The 20,129-nt window shown below is 37.3% G+C and overlaps 1 protein-coding gene across 4 annotated transcripts; it reads left to right on the forward strand.

Moving 5' to 3' along the window:
• Positions 1-932: 932 nt before the first annotated feature.
• Positions 933-18,878, forward strand: LOC123309610 (ectonucleoside triphosphate diphosphohydrolase 5). 4 transcript variants are annotated; one of them, XM_044892809.1, is made up of 10 exons: positions 939-1,514; positions 1,663-1,684; positions 1,840-1,966; positions 2,021-2,259; positions 2,996-3,251; positions 14,414-14,680; positions 14,740-14,988; positions 15,049-15,105; positions 18,358-18,464; positions 18,542-18,878. In XM_044892809.1, the coding sequence occupies exons 3-10, from the start codon at positions 1,867-1,869 to the stop codon at positions 18,620-18,622; spliced, it is 1,356 nt and encodes a 451-aa protein (XP_044748744.1). In that variant the 5' UTR covers positions 939-1,514; positions 1,663-1,684; positions 1,840-1,866; the 3' UTR covers positions 18,623-18,878. The 4 variants fall into 4 exon arrangements, with proteins under 4 accessions (XP_044748743.1, XP_044748744.1, XP_044748742.1 ...); XM_044892808.1 differs by lacking the exon at positions 1,663-1,684 and having other exon boundaries at positions 933-1,304; XM_044892807.1 differs by lacking the exon at positions 1,663-1,684.
• The last annotated feature ends 1,251 nt before the right edge of the window (positions 18,879-20,129 follow it).

The raw sequence follows: 20,129 nt of genomic DNA on the forward strand, positions 1-20,129 counted from the left end.
TAGAGCATAGTATATATAGTATAGTATATATAGTATAGTATATATAGTATAGTATATAGAGTATAGTATATATAGTGTAAAGTATATATAGTATAGATTATAGAGTAACTCTATAATCTTTGCATAGTGTATTTGTTGTCCTTTATTATCAACGCATATTTCAGTCGATGTTGCCAACTTGTACAATAGAAACGAAACTCACAATTTTAAACTACCATTTTTGTTTTTAATTTTTAAGTACTTCAAATAATTTTATTTGGGGAACGGTTGAAATGGTGATTTCAAAATGTGACGTTTTAAAGATATTTCACAAAAAATACATCATTTTCTTTAGAAAAGGAGTATTCCCTATTATATTAGTCTATCGACCAAGGGCAAAACCACAGAACACTAAAAATTAAAAAAACAAAAGCAACCAAAACCAGCAATAACCGCGGTAATTACCAACTATCGGTTATTCGCTCGAAATGAATCGATTTCAAGCGAATAACCTGATCATCATGGGTAATTACCAACTGCATTCAAGCGCTTTTGGTCATTATTGGTTATAATATCGTGACGTCATGAACTAGCCCTTCAACGTCATCGTTTTGAACCGCAGATAACCGGAGATAACCATACCATAGATGTATAATACTAACCTGTTGGTATTATAGGTCCATGAACCATACTCGAGAGCTGGGTTAAACTTCTGGTTATTGAAGTGAGGTTAGAAGTTGTGAAGGGCCATAACCAAGGGCAAAACCCGTAGATAGAGGATCTACTGCAAAACCACCAATAACCGCGGTTATTACGGGTTATTCGCTTGAAATCGATTCTAGATTATCCAGAGACAACAGTTGTCTCTGGCTCATACCCAAGATTTTAGCAGAGTCTCTGATTATAGCCTTATAGAGTTAATCAAAGATTAATAATATAGATCTATAAACTTTGGAGTTAATCTTGGTCCTTATTAACCCGAAGAAAGCGTACAAAACTCTTTGATACAATGCCTCAAGTCTACAGTCATCCTTGAATCAAAAATTATAATTATCAGAGACAATGTCTCTGATATCCTCTTAAATCTTTGCCTTGAATAACATGAATTATTATTTTCATTATTATATTTGCAGACGCTCCACTTTATCTACAATATCTCTACTGATAAATGTTTTTATCAATAATTGTTTACTAAACCAATAATGTAGACGAGTCGCGCAATCCACAATTCAGCTCTAAATGAAAATTATCGAAAATAATTTTGTTGGTAATGATATGGTTAATATGTTTATTCGAATAATCGACTCAAGATGCAAATTAGAATGGTAAATAGTCAATTAATAGGAAGGAATTTTTGAAAATGACATTTTTTTAACGAGGGCCTTTCTACCTGCGTTTTATTTTATATTATATAATCGATATCTTAGCTGCGATAAGCCAAGTGTCTTGAATGAATATCCGACAAATTATAGCTTATATTCCAATCTAAAATAACCTGAATAACCATGACTAGCGAACTCCGTAGACGTACAAAGGTATGATTTTTTTTGTCGTTCATATGTATTTTACGTTTTCACCGCTCTTTTCTGTTCACTCGACCCAGTATAATCTGTTTTCAGTGTTATTGATGTAATTTTTTTACATGTCATTTATTATTAATTTCATGGTTTTATTCAATTTTAGGGAATTACAAGAGTACTCTTCAGTAAGTCTGTTTAATTTTTGATCAACATAACCTCCAAATATAATGGATGTTTTATTTATATTTATATGATGTTAACCATTAATATTTTGGTTTGGTTTTAGTTTGTTTAAATATACATTATTCTCTTCAGTTTTCTTTAATTCTCATACTTCCAGCTCAAAGAACAAAATGTTCATTCACAAATGCATACTAGAAGACATAAGAGTTCGAGGAAAGGATTCTCTATACATACTTCTTTACTATGTCTTATCCTCAGTGGATCAATATTGACCCTTTTTGGAAGTGAGTTGAGTATTTTCTATCATTGTGTGCAACTACAAGTTGAATTCTTTTCAGTTTTATATTTGGACAACATTCCATGGCATATAGGAACCCTCGCAATTGATAAACTAGCTGTAAATTTTGGCTATCATAAACCAGTATATGCTGTTGTTATAGATGCAGGAAGTACTGGTTCTAGAGTACTAGCATTTACATTCCATGAATCATATATAGGTTCACATTTGGTATTGGATAAAGAACTATTTAAATATAACAAAGAAGGGTTGTCCTCATTTGCTGAGAATCCTGAGGATGTAAGTACAGTGAAATGACAAATCCAACACTACTCTACTCTGTTGTTTCTTCCATCCCCTCAAATGTCTCTTTTTGCACCATTTCCTAAGTCTTGATTTATTTTAGATAATTAAATCTTTTAATATATGATATGGTATTACTTTATTGTGGAATGGAATTATGAAATCCTTCTCCCACTTTTCATTCATAGAAATCTGGCAGCCCTAGTTTAGAGATGTAAATATTGCATCCATTCTAAATGAGCCCTTGATTCATTTATAGCAACCTTTGTATTTGTATTATAATCTTGTATAAACAAATTTGTTACTACCGCATGTGAAATGCTTCATTTGCTTTAAATTTTTGATGCAATCAAGTACATAATTAAAATATTCCAATATAATTAATTCTTCACCACTCTTAATCGTGCCAGATTAGGTAGACTACACTGCCTTGCTAACAACAAAGGTCCTATCTGCAAAATGTGATGAATGTAATATAATATAATCAAACATCTACTAACCGGGAAGAGATAAATCTAAATTATGTTTTGCAATCAAGTTCTATTCTTCGACATAATATCTAAAATAAAGCATAAAGAGTTTGTTAAAATAATATGTGTTTTATACAAGGAAAAGAAACAAAAACCCCGTATTTTCTCAAAACCTAAATTTTGCAGATAGGACCTTTCATGTTAGGACGGCAGTACAGTAATTGTTGGTTATTCATTGTTTCTCAATTTCTCACAATTTTAAGGGAGCAAAATCTATCGAAAGTTTGCTTGAAGAGGCTAAGAATGAGATACCACAAAAACATTGGACAAATACTTCACTTCTTTTGAAAGCTACTGCAGGTCTTCGATTACTGCCTACCGACAAGGCTGAAAAGCTATTACACAGTGTTAGGAATTTATTTAAGAAAGTTCCTTTCCTCACCAGAAAAGACTCTGTGGAAATAATGGATGGGACAGATGAAGGAATATATTCTTGGTTCACTGTAAACTTTCTGTTAGGTATGTATAAATCTGATGAAATATTTTGGTGTGATATACCTGGATGTTGGATTGGTATTTCTAGTTAGTATGCTTCAGCAAGCTCAGGGAATGTCTCAGCTTTTTTCACAGCCAAATATCAGTGCTGTGCTGAAAATATTATAGCAGTTTTTTTATTATTATCAAAAAGCTCAAGATCTCCCAAGTACTTCGGAGGAATACTAAGTACATTTCCGAATTCTTGTTGAAACACCAATATGAGATGAACACATTGGCTACCTATGGTTGTGTACTGATACCATAGAATATCAGATTTATTGATAGGTTATACTATTCATTATTATTATTATAACATTAACAAGAGTTCAGGCAAAACCTATAAACTCACAAACAAAAAACAAATTTGAGTGTTCAAAAAAAAAAAAATTAACTAAACTAACTAAAGTACAAACTGAACTAACTAAACTACACTATCCCTGCCCAAGCAATCGATCATATGACTTCTTGAACGCATTCACAGTGCCAAAACCGACAAAACCTTCAGGCAAGCGGTTCCAAGAGTCAAACACGCGGTTTGGAAGGAAATGCTGCCTGCAGACCGAGGAAAAACTTTCTTTCTTCAGTTTCAGCGATTGACAACGCAATCTTCCGTCTCGATTAATCTCGAACAGGTCCCGCAAATCAGCGCCAAAAAGTCCACGGATGCACCGGAAAGCGACACTAAGATCGCCGCGCGTGCAACGGACAGTAGCTTGTCCAGATGCGGCGAGAAACGCGCGATTGACTACGCGCGTATCATTTCATGTTGCGTCCACATGTAGTGTTTGTCTACGCGTCAAAACGCGAGTTTCCAGTCCAGTATTCCCTATTATTGAATCTTCGGTTTCCATTGTGGATGGTCTTTTTCTCTTTTGAATTACTTCCTTCACAAAATATTTCAACAATTTCTTCCCAACATGTAATTTTAGTAGGTATTCATCGATTGGAATATTCGGGAGATTCCATATCCCACAACAGAATTATCTTTTTGCAATTCTGACATATATAGTGGCACTTTTCAGAACTCATTGACGCTTGAAACGTAATACAAGACACCGATTTGCTGAATATTTTGTAAACGAGTCAACTGCCCTGACAAAATCAAATGGTTTAATAATTTATGTATTGTTCCAAGTAACGCAGTACTTTTTTATTCCGTATAATCTTACTTCGCGCACTAATAAAAATGGTTTACTTATCCAAAGTTCTTTTTTCTCTTCTGAATCACCTTCTTCAGAAAATCTATCAACAATTTCTTCCCAACATTTTTTCCGAATACGATTGAAATATTCGGGTGATTCCATATCCCACAACAGAATTCGCCTTTCAACTTCATCGATAAAAAGTTCAATATCGTTATCGAGTTCCATTTCGAAATTTCACTTAATCCGTCCTCACGCAGCAACCAACGCATGTGTACTGGACGCTAGTGACGCTACCATTGGGACCCTAGTATCTCGACACGCGTGTAGAACGCGCGAGTCGAGATCCCTGCGATTGCTTGCGTCGAACTTGCGATTTTATTGCACGCGCGTGTGCATGTGGACGAGATCTACTGTGCTCTAGTATCTCGACACGCGCGTTTCGAAACGCGCGTAGTGAATCGCGCGTTTCTCGCTGCATCTGGACAGGCTTTAAACGACGACAGACCCATTATCGCGAGACTTGTCACGTAGTCAGGACGAACCACCCCGCACGGCATCCGCGTAACCCGTCTCTGAAACTTCTCAAGGATGTCACGGTCACGGCACAACACTGGGCTCCAAACTGGTCCAGCGAATTCTAGAATGGGGCGAATATACGTCTTATAAAGAACACTGCATGCAGCTGGATCACACCTACCGAAGGTCTTCTGAATTAAACAAGGGATGTTCTCGATCTGTTACTTGCAGATAGTATATGCTCGGACCAGGTTAGATTTTTTGTTATGACAACTCCGAGGTCAGAGTGGCCGCTGGAAGAAGAGACAGGTCGACCACAGATACTGTACTGGAGTCGAGGATTGTTAGTACCCATATGCGAGACTGAACATTTCTCGAAATATAGAGGTAGCTGCCAATCTTCGCACCAACGTGCTATCGAAACCAAGTCCTGTTGTCCTCACCCGGAGTGGCGTATATCTTCGTGTCGTCCGCAAACTGGGCGCATTGAGATTCAATACGGTTGGGTAAATCGGCTCTATAAATAAGGAAGAGAAATGGTCCCAGAACTGAGCCCTGTGGTACACCACTGGTGACCGACTTAGAAGATGATAAGGAGTTGACTCCCCTAAACCGGAATGATCGTTCTGAGAGAAAGGCCGCAATCCATGCAAATGAGTTACCCCGAAATCCAAAATGCTCAAGCACGTACAACAGCCGCATGTGGGGGACACGATCAAAGGCACGGGAAAAATCCGGGTATACCACGTCTATGGGATCCTTTCTGACGAGTGCTCTCAACCAATGCATTCCAGTAGGTTTGTTACTACAGAACGACCAGGAAGAAAACCGTGTTCGCAGTCGGGAATGATTTTATTTTCTAAAGCAAACTTTAGGGCGGATCAAGTATGATCCCTCGCAAATATCGGCTACGATGGAAACCAAATGGGACGATATTTTGATGCATCCAGCTTGCCACCCTTCTTGAAGATAGGAGTGACCAGAGCACTCCGCCATGATAGAGGTAAAGAAGATGTCTCAAAAGATTTTGTAAATATTCTTGAAGGGGGAAAAGACAAGGAATGGGCACATTTCTTGAGGAGTTTTGATGAAATTCCATCGCCACCAGGCGCAGAAGATGCGTCAAGAGCCGAAAGATGTTTCCAACAGGGGAAGGGGGAAAATCAATGCTCGTTAAACCAGTGTTGACACGATTGGTTGAAATTCTAGGAGGTAAACCAGTCTCTTGGGTGAAATCTGGAGCAAAAGTGCCATCAAGAACATTTGCAGTGGCCGCAAGTAATTGTAATTAAATTAATGTTAATCAATATTCGAAGAGAAATTTCGTTCACTCCGTATTGAAATAAAATATCATCCACATCATGGCAATGCATGTAGAGAATACTAAAATCCATGGCTGCCGTTGAACACTTGGCCTCAACTACCTCGCAGCCAGGTGTAAGCAGGTAACATTTCGAAGTATTTCTACGTTCATAACGTACACGGATGTTTTTGATATCAAATTAAAGCTAATTTTTTTTCGAATATGATGATATATGGCTGCCTGTGAAAAAATGGCCGCAAGTTAGGTCTGCCATTTGTTGAAAACGCGAGATATCCGAAATAAAGTAAGAGAGAGTTGGACTCATTCTACACCATCGGGTTTTTACCCGATGTTCCGAGTTATAGTGGCTGCACACTGCCCAACTCGGTCGGGCCGACAAGCCGACTTGGTTGGGTTGGATGTGAAATCGGTCCGTGTGTAGCTATGACCGCCGACAGAGGATTTGTCGGGTCTTGTCGGATCCAACCGCACGACCGACCGACCAAGTTGGATCGTGTGGAAACGAGGCAAACGAGCTCATTCTGTATTCAGATGTTGACTGGAGAGGTATTCGCTGCTGCAAAAATTGCCGTCACCATTGATCCGAGCGATGTATACTCCAGCGATCGTGAAATTCAACTGACCAAGTTGGACGGCGGTCGTGCCGTCTGTACGCAACGCCCAATCTGGTCGTCCCGACAGTTAGCCCGACCGAGTTGGGTAGTGTGTAGCCGCTTTAACACTGATATAATGGGATCTTTCACACGTGTTCCGGTTTAGTTTCGCACCGGAAAACAACCGGATTGCACTTTCGGCGGCGCTTATGGCCGCGAGATTTCCACCGTACGGATAAAACCTGATGAATAATTTGTCATCCGGTTGTTTTCCGCTAAAAACTCGGTTTCTGGGAAGTTCAACTCCCATACAGGTTGAAAATGTATTACGTACCTCAGCTAACAAATCTTCAGATGATGAAGATAAGTCTGATGGCGACGACGATAATGACAACTGCGATTATGAAAGCAGCGAGGAATCGGAGGAAAACGTAATATACTGATTTGAAATATCACTTGATTCAAGTGATACTTAGTGAATGAACAATTTTTGTTATAAAATAAATCTCTTTATACTTTAAGTTTTTTTCATAGTATCCATTAGGTAATTATAATTTTGGATTAAATGTAAAGTCGTTTCTACTATTGTTTGAACCCCTTGCTACAAACCCTATCTATCGACGCACAGAACACAACTGATTCTCCGAACTCGCACAAGCTTACGGAGCTTCTGAGGGGTACTTCGGTACCTATGGAGAATCCGGATGATATGAATATGAATATATATAAATATGAATATGCGCAATGGCTTTAAATACTTACACGGCTAGCATACACATTCCTAATCTAACGAGTGGCGTTGCGCGCCATCTCTTTCACTTTATTTCGGATATCTCGCGTTTTCAACAGATGGCAGACCTAACTTGCGACCATTTTTTCACAGGCAGCCATATATCATCAAATTCGAAAAAAAATTAGCTTTAATTTGATATCGAAAACATCCGTGTACGTTATGAACGTAGAAATACTTCGAAATGTTACCTGCTTACACCTGGCTGCGAGGTAGTTGCGGCCAAGTGTGCAACTCTACATGCATTGCTATGATGTGGATAATATTTTATTTCAATACGGAGTGAACGAAATTTCTCTTCGAATATTGACTAACATTAATTTAAATAAAATTACTTGCGGCCACTTTTGACAGGCTGCGGTGTTATCAGTGTATACTCCTATCCATAAACGTATGTAAAAATGTGTGTTTGACTCTGTACGTAATGAACGTAGGGATTCTGCAGCGGGATCTTAGACTATATGGACTGGATAGCGAATTATAAACCCTGGCAGAGAGTGGCCAGTCGACATCGGCCAGGTTGAAATCACCAGCAACATAGAGGTTTCGTTTCGTCGTCGACAGATCACCCAGAAAGGCAGCCATGTCGATGTCAGAGTTGGAAGTTCGAGGCCTATAGACACATCCAATGGTGAAGAAGGGTGAGTTGTTCCCGTTTTGAAGGTCGATGAATAGACTATCAACACCAGGTAAGCTCGGACTAAAGGGACGAACAGAGAAGGAGTCAAGAACATCATCCACGACATAAATACATACTCCCCCATAACCAATCGCTGTCTCATCATCATATCTGAAAATGGAGTAGCCAGGTATAACGACCAAACTATCTGGGATCCCAGGTTGCAACCAAAATCGATTTCAAGCGAATAACCTGGTTATCATTGGTAATTACCAACAATAACCAACTGCATTCAAGCGCTTTTGGTCATTATTGGTTATAATTCATTTTTAACCGCAGATAACCGGAGATAACCATACTCGAGAGCTGGGTTATTGAAGTGAGGTTAGAAGTAGTGAAGGGACATAACCAAGGGCAAAACCAGCAATAACCTCGGTTATTACAGGTTATTCGCTTGAAATCGATTTAAGATTCAGCAACAAGAATAAATGGTGGGTGGTAAGTTTTAGCAAACGCAAGTAGTTCCAAGTATTTTGAGCGGAGAGACTGGGAGTTGGTACAAGAAACTGACCACTCGTAAAGACTGCTTAGTTTTTCGGGTTCTCTGGAGCTGAAGTTTTTACTATTGAAGGAACACCAGAAACATATTTGATATCGATGTTGGACTGCCCTGCATTTTTTTCTACGTTTTAGTTCCTCACGCAGCTGGCATAGTTCTTCAATTTGAGAAGGTGTATTGTCATCCGAAATACTGAACTACTTCCAAGCAGGCACATCATTTACAGACTTTTTATTCCGCAGCAACTTGGTAACAGTGATTGGGTTGCTGAAAGTGACCCCCAGCATCCTAGGGCGATCTCTCCCGACACGACCAATTCTCTCAAGAGAGACACGATGAGCATCAGCTTTTGGAGTAATGTAATAGATTATTCGTGAAACGAGTGCGGTGTCGCTTTCTAAAGCCGATTCAGGGATGTTACGGACCAGAATGTTATGCGATCGAGCACCTCGGCAGGTCCAGGTAGAGAGCCTGCCAGCGCTGGATCCCGAGTAGCTGAACTGGAGGCCTTCTCGACTATTGACAATCAAGAGGATGCGGTGTCCAAGCCTGCTTTCATAAGATCGTTATCAGCAGACAAAATACTAAGTTTATTATTGCTCTGCAGAATCTCATCGTCGTGTTTGGAAAGGATCAGCGAGTGATCGACCAGAACCCTGCTGTGAGAACTAATCTCTGCGGAATGCCTCTGTAAAATAGACTAGCACACAGATATTTCAGACCGGAGTGTCAATTGAGTGGTTTTGATAGTGGAAATGTCAGATGATATTTCGTTAAGCTCGGACATGAGTAAAGCGAATTGATTATTGGGTCGAGTGGAAAAGGCTGAAAACCACCAACAACAATATTCCAGCCAGGCTCGACTACACTTTAGCGGAAGTCGATTTTTTGTACAGGACGGGTCCTATCTTATGTATTTTGACGAGGCGAGTTCAATAAAAGTTGTTTCAACGTTAGGAAACCATCGGTTCAAATGTTACGCCATTTTAAAGTTTCAATGTTAAGTGTATTCTATTTGCTGCTTTGACTTCAGGAGGAGTCCTATCTTATGAAATTTGACGAGGCGAGTTCAATAAATGTGGCATCAACATTAGGAAACCATTTGTTCAAAAGTAACGCCACCTTGAAGTTTCAATCTTAAGAGTATTCTGGGTAATGTTCATTATACTCTTATTTTATGTTTGTCACTTGTATGCATACAATGAAAAATATTAGATGACAGAATTATTTTTCAGGGAAATTAACGTCAGATTTCTTTGGCACCGTCATATTCACACGATGGAAGATTTAAATGAAATAAGATACTTTTATTCATTTTGATACAATTCTTCATTCTCGTTTGTTTATTTTAGGTTAGTTTGGGTTAGGTTACGTTAGGCTAGCATAGGTTAGCCATGATATGTAACAGCAAAAAACCAAGTATTTTATTATGATTTGGTAAAGTTGTCGTTTTTTTAGGGTTAAGTTTCTAAGAATTTATACGCGGAGGCTGGTGTCGTAAATTGCATTTTGAAACCACCATTCTTAAGCTATCACTTCTTAGCGTCATAGCTGGTATATTTATATAGATTATATTTAAAACATTATACAGTAAACGTTCATTATCAAATGATCGGCATTTCAATCTCAATTCTCGGAGAATTTACTAGGTACCTTAGAATTCTTATACAAGGTAAAGTTGAGGAACAAACCTAATGAATAGGGAAAGCACGGTAAAAACAGTATGTATTACGATTGTGCTATAGAGTCAAGTCCTTATTCACATGAAAATTCAACTTGCATGAACTATATCAACCAATATGATTTTTTTTTCATTCCAAATCTGTCGAAAAATATATCAATGGACATAGATTAATCTATGTCAATGGATAACATGAATTCGAGTTAGTCTCTGTCACTTTGATTCATGCCAAAACTTATTCAGAAGTTCGTACACAATTTGGAATGAAAAGAGCAAATTCAAGTCAATTATAAAGAATTCATGATCATTTTCGTTCATGAAAAAGTGAAAAGAATTGTACTGTAGTGTTGTATCGAAAAAGTAACGTGAATACATTGATAGGAATTGGTTGATCATTGAGCTTCGGATTCGTCGTCTACTAAGTGATTGATGAATTTTCAGCCGTGTATGACCATCAGTTGTGAAATATTATAGACCATAATAACAAGGCACCAAATAACTGAATTGTAAGTTTTTAAATTCATTCGATGCGGTTCACATTATTTTGTCAAATGTCATTCAGGTCAGACTTAACATTGAACCTTCAAAGTGGCTTAACCTTTGAGCCACTGGTTTCCTAAAAGTGAAACCGCTTTTTTTGAACTCAGTTCGTCGAAATATACACAATAAAATCAAAAAATTACAAAAAATCGACTTCCGCTAAAGTGTAGGCGGACCGGAAGCACATTTCAAACAGTTCACACAGCGCTGGGATGCTGTCTGCTTGGAACATACATGACACTTCGGCATTTTGACGAATTACTCATGATCGTGAAAAAAAAATAGGGATAAGGAGGAGGAGCGAGGCACAATTTGAATCCACACAAAGTTCAAAGTTCTGCTCCCAATACAGAGCAAGAACGGGTTTTACGCTGTACTGATCTCGTGCAAGATGCAGGTACAGCGAACGAACAAGCGTTTCAGTGCCGGCCACTAATGGAGGCGGGAACAATTGAAATCAACTCAGACCGTCGACGCGACACGAGTCTGAGGAAAGAAGATATGCGAATTTCACCTCTAAGAAAACAAACAATGCAAGATGATAAAAAACTCGGTGTCAAAATCAACGGCAAGTGTCAAAAATACTGTAATTTCCCGACACTTCATCTTTAACCACTGAAGATCAGTTAAGAGCAATTCTCCCTTTCGGAGAATCTTAGAGATTTCACCTAACCCAACCCTTGTAGCTGAATATCAAGAGGTTTTGTAATACCTATACTTTAATAATTTTATTAATATACATGATGAACTTTTTATTGCATTATCTGATGAGCAAGTAGCCTCAAAAATTAATTCAATTTGATGATATCACCAAAAGTTTTTAAAAATGTATAATATAACTCACTTACCTGCAGACATTTATTTATGATAATTATATTGAATAGTCGAAACTACCCTGCTATGAATTGATGAAAAAAATTCTGCATGAAATACAAATGTTTTCTACACCTTCACGTCACCAAGTGCACGCTAGCTCCAAGCAACAATAATTAATTATGTCCGAGAACAATGTAACTACGTACTATACATTTTCAGTATAGGTTATGGAGTCCGAATGGGTTAGTTAGTAATAATCGGAAAAATGCGCCCAATGGTTCCGGGGTTATAGGCATCTAAATTCTTTTCTAATATTTTAAAACAAACCTGTGCACAATTCCTTGAAAATCGTGTCAATAGAAAATATAAAAAAATAATCCGATAGCCCGATAGCGATAGGTAGTCTAAAAACAATAACCATTTTTAGAAATATTGAAAAATTTATTTTTTTCTGCAAGCGAAGCAGCGCAAAAGCCCTTCGGTTCACGGCGGTACTTTTCTCATGGATCATCAAAATGCATTCTTCTATAGGTGGATTTACAGGGTGGGCAAATTTCGATGTTTTAGCACTACAGCTTTTAAACCAGATGAGATAGACAAAATCTGATACTCCATTCTCGTTCTCTTTTTCCGAGAAACTCACAATAGTAGTAGTGATTTTTGGCCACTTGCTTTTGTTTTCGAGTTATAAGCAAAAATTGGAAAAATGGCGATATCGAAATAAATTTATATCTCCGCTAATTCTGATGATAAAGCTCTGAAATGGAAACATTATACAGGCACTTTTTTACGTAGAATCCAGTGGCGTGCTCGCCTTTTTAGCAGGATTTTAAATTACGAAGCTATGACCCAAAGTTATGTTTGCTTAAATGGGAACATTAGATTTCTGTGCAATATTTTGAAAGCTTTATTTTTAGTGATTTCAAAAATATTAACATCATATGGTTTGTTTCAATATAAATAATAGAAAATGGTCAAAAACACTTTTTCCCAATATTTCTATGGGTTCATGGGTTTTTGGCGATATCGAAATAAATTTATATCTCCGCTAATTTTGATGATAAAGCTCTGAAATTGAAACATTATACAGGAACTTTTTTTACGTAGAATCCAGTGGCGTGCTCGCCTTTTTAGCAGGATTTTTAATTACGAAGCTATGACCCAAAGTTATGTTTGGTTAAATGGGAACATTAGATTTCTGTGCAGTTTTTTGAAAGCTTTATGTTTACTGATTTCAAAAATATTAACATCATATGGTTTGTTTTAATATAAATAATAGAAAATGGTCAAAAACACTTTTTCCCAATATTTCTATGGGTTCAACTTTTGAAAAATAGATTTTCCTATAACAAAAGCAGTCTCCTTCCGGCACTGTCATTCTTTTCATGCTTTTTACCAATTTTCACAAAATTAGAATCAAGATATATTTCATAAATTTTCATAATAATGAAAGGACTTATAGAAGGAGACAGTGGTAATCATACGATGCTATATTTTTCTATGCTCATCAAAAGTTGAAACCATAGAAATATTGAGAAAAAAAGGTTTTTGACCATTTTCTATTATTTGAAGTGATACAAACCATATGATGTTTTATATTTTTGAAATCAGTAAAAATTAAGCTTTCAAAGAATTGCACAGAAAACAAGTGTTCCTATTTAAAAAAACATAACTTTGGGTCATAGCTTCGTAATTTAAAATCCCGCTAAAAAGGCGAGCACGCCACTGGATTCTACGTAAAAAAGTGCCTGTATAATGTTTCAGTTTCAGAGCTGTATAATCAGTATTAGCGGAGATATAAATTTATTTCGATATCGCCATTTTTCCAATTTTTGCTTATAACTCGAAAACAAGAGAAAGTGGCCAAAAATGACTACTACTATTGTTAGTTTCTCAGAAAAAGAGAATGGGGTATCAGATTTTGTCTATCTCCTCTGGTTTAAAAACTGTAGTGCTAAAACATCGAAATTTGCCCACCTTGTACAGTCAACTAGCGAAATATTCGTTTATGAGGTATTGAGAGTACTACATAATTCTTTTTTGTCATTCCCCTTGAAATTGTATTTGAAAATTCAATTATTTTGTTGAAGAAAACAATACCTTACATTTTACACGTAAAAAAATACTGATAGAAAACAAGATGTTTTTAACATCCCAACTTCTTTTTATGTCGCTCTAAAAATTTTTCCGTTCCACATATAATATTATCTATAATAGCTACTCTCAACAACGCAACTGATCGCTAAGCGGACTCAAGAGCAGTCAGCTTGCATCCAAAGATTAGACAATATTTGCTTGCATCGATGCAATTTTTCATATTTCTAGTAGTATGCAACTTTTGTCTAATTTAACCAACTTCGTATAATTTACCGTTTTCGAAGTGCCTATAAACGACATAAAGAATATGACCTGTATCCTGTATACATGGTCGTGGTAAAGAATTTATAACATTTAGGACATTTGAAATTCTTCAGGATTCATCATAAGCAAGAACCTCATCTTTTTTAAAATTATCTTGTTATGTAATTCAACTAATTATTTTTATATATTTTGTACCCTAGGTAGAATAAATGGAAATCCGGCAAATACAGTTGCCGCCCTTGATCTTGGGGGTGGCTCAACTCAAGTCACATTTGCTGCTCTCGCTCCCTCCAGTTTGAAACACAGAGACAGGATACATTTGGCTTCCTCACCAACTGGTAACATACCAGTATACACACATAGTTTCCTTGGTTTAGGATTGAAAGCAGCAAGAAAGGCTATATTGACATATGGCCAAGATAATACAAGTAACATTACCAGTGAATGTGTGAATCACATTATAAACGGTCAGGACTTTTGTGAACTTTTACATTTTCATTCTCTTAATTTTCTCCTTAATTCATAGGTCATAAATTCAAATATGGTTCTGAAGTGTATTATGTGAGTGGGCCACAATGGAACTACTTGACAATGGTGGATGAATCTGTTGGTTACCTAACTAGCTCCGAAGTACCTATTGTTAATATGGATAAGTGCCTACCCATTATTAAATCTTTTATACAAAATAATTCAAAGCCCCCCGAAGAATTACCTAATAAAATCATATTTGCCTTCAGTTATTACTTCGATAAGGCTGCTGAAGCTGGATTAATTGGTATATTTATATAAAAACTACAACATTCTGCTGTCATTTCTTATTATGTTTGTTTTTTAGATCCTTATACAGGTGGTAGAATAGAACTAGAAGACTTCAAGAATGCAGCTACAGAAGGTAAATTTATTGATAAAAGATTTTGTCCACGAAAAAAAATTCCAAATTTTTAATCTGATGAATTCTCTTAGAGCCGTTTCCCACCATGCCAAATAATATGACAAAAATATTCGTGTACCAAAAGCGCCAAAAACCGATGTGTGTGGTGAAAAACCGGCGTGCCGAATAGTCGGTTAAAATACCTGTCGGAGCTTGATTTTTGGAACGACGGTTCATCTGTTCTAGTTCCAAACCGACAATGTGTGGGGATTTCGTTCACAATCGGAGGTAATTTTTCATTAGCGGAGAACGTATCGCGTATAGCCAGACTTGTTCTATTTGCTGAGGTTAAGTTAGTTTCTTTTAAATTTTGGAAAACATTTTTGTTTTCACTTTTTCAATGAGATATCAGAATCTCCATTCTGGAGAGTTGGTGCTCCGTTCTTTTGGGTTTGTGCCGCTGAAAATTGAATATTTTTCATTGCTTACAGTTACGGTTCACAAGAAATTTCACAAACTATAAATATAACATTGTAATGAGAAAATGGGTTTTCCAACCTATTCCCTCATTTTAGAATAATCATTTTAGTTTTCCTTTTTAAATAATTTTGTTTCGAATTAATTTCCGAGAAATCTTTTCGAATTTCCAATTCAGGATTCCGACATCGTTCGGAATTGTAAACATACCGCACCGTTTTTATTCCGTTTTTATTTCCTAAAAACGATGTCGCACCGTATAAAACATCCTGAATTGGAAGATAACCGAGTTTTTTTGTTCGCTAGCACAGATAAGTCGAAATTAAGACGTTTTCATCGACGCAAAATTACCGAATTTCGACTGTCGGGCACATCTGATTTCCGCACCCCCCCTGTGGGTATAAAATCAGATGTTCCCCCGCAGGCCACTTCACTTACGATTTATTTTCTATCTGTTCGCTTACGATTGACTAATTATTCGCCGAAGTAGTACGCTTGCCGTTAATTACCGTCCGCCGTTGCCTCCAAGTATTAGAAAAGTATTTTTGAGTTCAGAATTTTTTTCTCTTTAAGTTCATTCATCCGGGATAGAATTTTTCTTTAGTTTTTTTTTTCTTATAATTATTGTTCACCGTATTGGGTGATTGCCCGAAGTGCAAGTGGCAAGTGTAAGACGACACGCCGTTATTTGCTTTTATATTGGAACTTCAGCCTCCTTTCATCCCTTCCTAACCCGGGTTAAGTTCCACCCCTATTGCTAAAGCACCCCGCTGGCGTGGACACTCAGGGGGTGCGGAGGCACTTTGGAGTGGTGAACCCTCTTCCCTTCCCCGTTGTTTCGACGCTCACTTCAGTTGCTATCGAAGAACCCCGCTGGCGTGGACACTCAGGGGGCGAAGAGCGCAACTAGGGGTGAGCTGTTGTGAATCTGTGCCGTCTTTCATCCCCGCACCTGGCTGAAGACCCGATATCTGTCCGTCAAGTGTACGTCTCAGGTTCTGGCTGGCGAACAAGTCCGTTAACCCCCGTATAACGCTTGAGATCGGATCCCGTGCTATTCCGTCCGTCTTTCGAATCACTGTAAAATTTAGTAGCAGTGCTATTTGTGTTCCCCTTTTCGACGAATAAAAGTTGTATACGTTGATTCTGCCTATCATTGTGCGTCGCTAACACCCTAGACACCAGGGAGCCCTGTCTCCGGCTAGCAGCTGCCAGGGTAGGTTTGCTATTCTCCCTTAAAGAATAGCTGGCGCTCGAGTCCGCCGAGGAAAACCCCGTTACAACATTTTTGAAAAAGTGGATTTGAACATCTGAAATAGACATAGAATACAGATTACGAAAAATATAATTACAATCTCAGGGTTTGCCATGAGGAAGAATACAACAAAAGAAATGCAATCGTTCAGTGCCGGAATAATTTTATTACAGTTGATTAATTATAGAATGTAAATATGGACCGCTCTCTGAATCAGTGTCCACTTCTTTGTCACTAAAGTGGAGACCGCGAATTCGAGGGTGGTGAAAGATTATGACTGAAAAACTTCACAGATGTATCAATAAAGAGTTCCCTTTATCGAGTTCCCTGATTAATACTGGCTGTTGGATCTGGTAAGGTTGTACCTCGTAACTGATGTGTAAGGCAGAGCCCACTCGAAAATAAGTGGGGCAAATCAAATATGGGAGCGGTCCAGTGGAATATTGGATTATTTATCCCCTGCAGAAAATCATTTTCGCAGTGCGCGATTGTATTCCTCCTGTCCTCTTCTTTCTTGTGGCATTCCCCTTGTTCGGAAAATTATTTTCTAATCAGGATTGTTGAAAATCAATAATAAAGAAAATAGCTTCCTCAACACATTCGTTTCGTTTTTCTCAATGAAAACTTATGCATCAAATTGTGCTAACTTGTACCGTTAAAATCTTATCGAAAATCCTACAAATTTTTCGAAATATTAAGATTTTGATAAGTTGCCTTTAAACTTTCATGTACAAAAATTCAATTTCATTCTCATAAACGAATCGTGGGGATGTCATTTGAAAACTTATTTTTGAATAGGGAAGAAATTTTGTAGTCGATACGGGTACGTGCAAAGGACACAGTAACAAAGCCTACAGAAAACACAACTAGTTCTCCGAACTCGTACAAGCTCACAGAGCTTCTGAGTGATACTTCGGTACCTATGGAGAATCAGGAAAATATAATGATAATGATAATAATAATAAGAAAGATCACGCCTAAACGGTGAGGCAATGAATACAATAATAAGGATAAATTCAGATGCATACCACCCGCTGATATGAATATCAACAAGTGTTCTTATTCTAATTTCAACCATTGGTAGGAAATATTGAAAACTGTTCTGGTAATCGGCACTAGTCAGTACAAATGGAGCGTAAAAAAGCGCTGGGATTTTTTTTCCGGAAATTCAGGAGGCAACATAAGTTTACATTCAAAATAACTTTCATAACCTCTGTGCGGAAGTTGTTGGCGTTTTTTGACATGATGCCATTGAAATATGCACTCAGTGCGCACCAGTTTTGTCAATGGCGGAATTCGATATTGATTAAGATATTTGGCAATTCTCACAAAACATACATTTTGGTAGTTTTAAGATATATATTTTCAAAATTTTTTCCTTCAATTTTGAATTTAATAAAGCGATATTCACGCTCAACAGACAGCAGTCTTAACTTAAATTTACATTCAGAGCCGACATGCTGAATCAAACCTTTGTTTATTATGAGGAAATTATTTTCAGTGCCAGAACTCGGACTATTTGAAAATTGATCTGATTTCAGCTTGTAGGACTCCAAATACAGAACAGCCATTCCTGTGCCTTGACTTATCTTTTATCTGGATACTACTTCAAGATGGTTTGGGGCTTCAATTGAAAACGCCCATTAATGTGAGTTCCTGAAACGTTTAATAACATGAAACTAATACCTTTCAGTGATTACAAGGAGTATATATTCTTTATTTCAGCTTTTCAAGAAAATAAATGGTCATGAAATTAGTTGGGCACTAGGTGCTGCATATGATTTATTGAAACAAAGAAAATTTTGAAGATTCTGATTCTCCGCACATTTTGTCAACCAATGTGCCTTCATAGAATTTGTAGTTCCGAAGACTGTGTGTGTTAGGATTGTGAATACCTAAAGGAAAAATTTTGAATAATAGTTCAAAATTTGTTAGTGTCAATGTGAATTTTGGAATACAAGAATTTTTATATTTCCTAGTCCAACGCCTTTCCATTCCATGCACTTTGCAAAGAATCACAACGAAAGCTGAATTGAATTTCCAATAAATGTTTTGTTGAGAATTTATTTATTTTAATTCTTTACCCCTTATATTTATTACATTGGCCTTTTCAAGGACTTTAATTTCATCTTAGTAGCATGAAATTTTTTATAATAATAATAATTATGACATAAAATGGAAATCAGAATCAATTAAGATGCCTTACATCCGTCAATATAGATATATCAACAAATGCTATGATCTGAATAGAACTAGACCACTACACTCCACACTTCATCAAAGAAGACTAGATGCTGACCATGGTTTGCCACCCCGATGAAAAACGACACGGAATGGACGGGCATGTAAGTAATACGAGGAACAGACAGAAGCTTCTATTGCCGTCCCATCATGTACTTTTTTCATTTGAAAAATTTGGACAATTTTATAACTGATAGATCTCGAAGTGTTTCGTCAGTCAGTGGCGGCTGGTCTTTGAGGGTTATAGGGCTACAGCCCCCCATACAAGAAATCAATCCTTTTATGTTATTTACCTTCCCATACGATTTTTAATGAAAATATTACATTCCACGGTTATTTATATGATTTATTAATGTATAACTTTCATGCGACTCCTTCAGTTTTGTTTATTTCAATCATAATCTAGCAGTTCGTCCCTGCATGGGCGATGAATGGTATAGCCGCGAATTCTTGCATTCGGACAGTCATTCGGCTCCACCCGCAACTCTTCGTGTCGGTCAGATACGAAGTTTTAACGACTAACGGCCGTTTTCAATAACCTATCTATCCATCAAAACGGTGGATAGATAGATACTAGGGATAGACAAATCTGTCATTCTGTGCTTGTTTACGTTTCAATATTCTATCTGCAGATAGCGATTCTTACTGGCCGCAGCGATCTATCCCTTCCTCTGAAATGAGGTCAGATTGACAACCAGAGATAGGAACTTTCATTATATATGCGCCTATCTGCGTTTCAAAGAAATTTGAAGTAAACCATCGATTGTAAAAATTATCTCCGGTAGTTCAGTTTTTTGATCTGTCGAGTTCGAGCAGTAAGGGGTAGAGATAAGCGTTGGAAATTGTTATCAGGGTGCATTTCAGTGCTTTTTTCTTAACAATTGAATTGTAATTAACTTTAAAAAATGGATTATTTGAGTAGCGACGATAGCGACATGGAATTATTAGAGATGATTGATGATGAAGAAAGTGAATCGGAAGAGACCCAAAAAGTTTATAAAGCACGAGTTGATTACATGATTATTTTGAATGATTACGAGTTCACATGTAGAATTCAACTGAGCAAAGTTGC

This window comes from Coccinella septempunctata, chromosome 3, assembly GCF_907165205.1.
Source record: "Coccinella septempunctata chromosome 3, icCocSept1.1, whole genome shotgun sequence".
NCBI lineage: Eukaryota > Metazoa > Arthropoda > Insecta > Coleoptera > Coccinellidae > Coccinella > Coccinella septempunctata.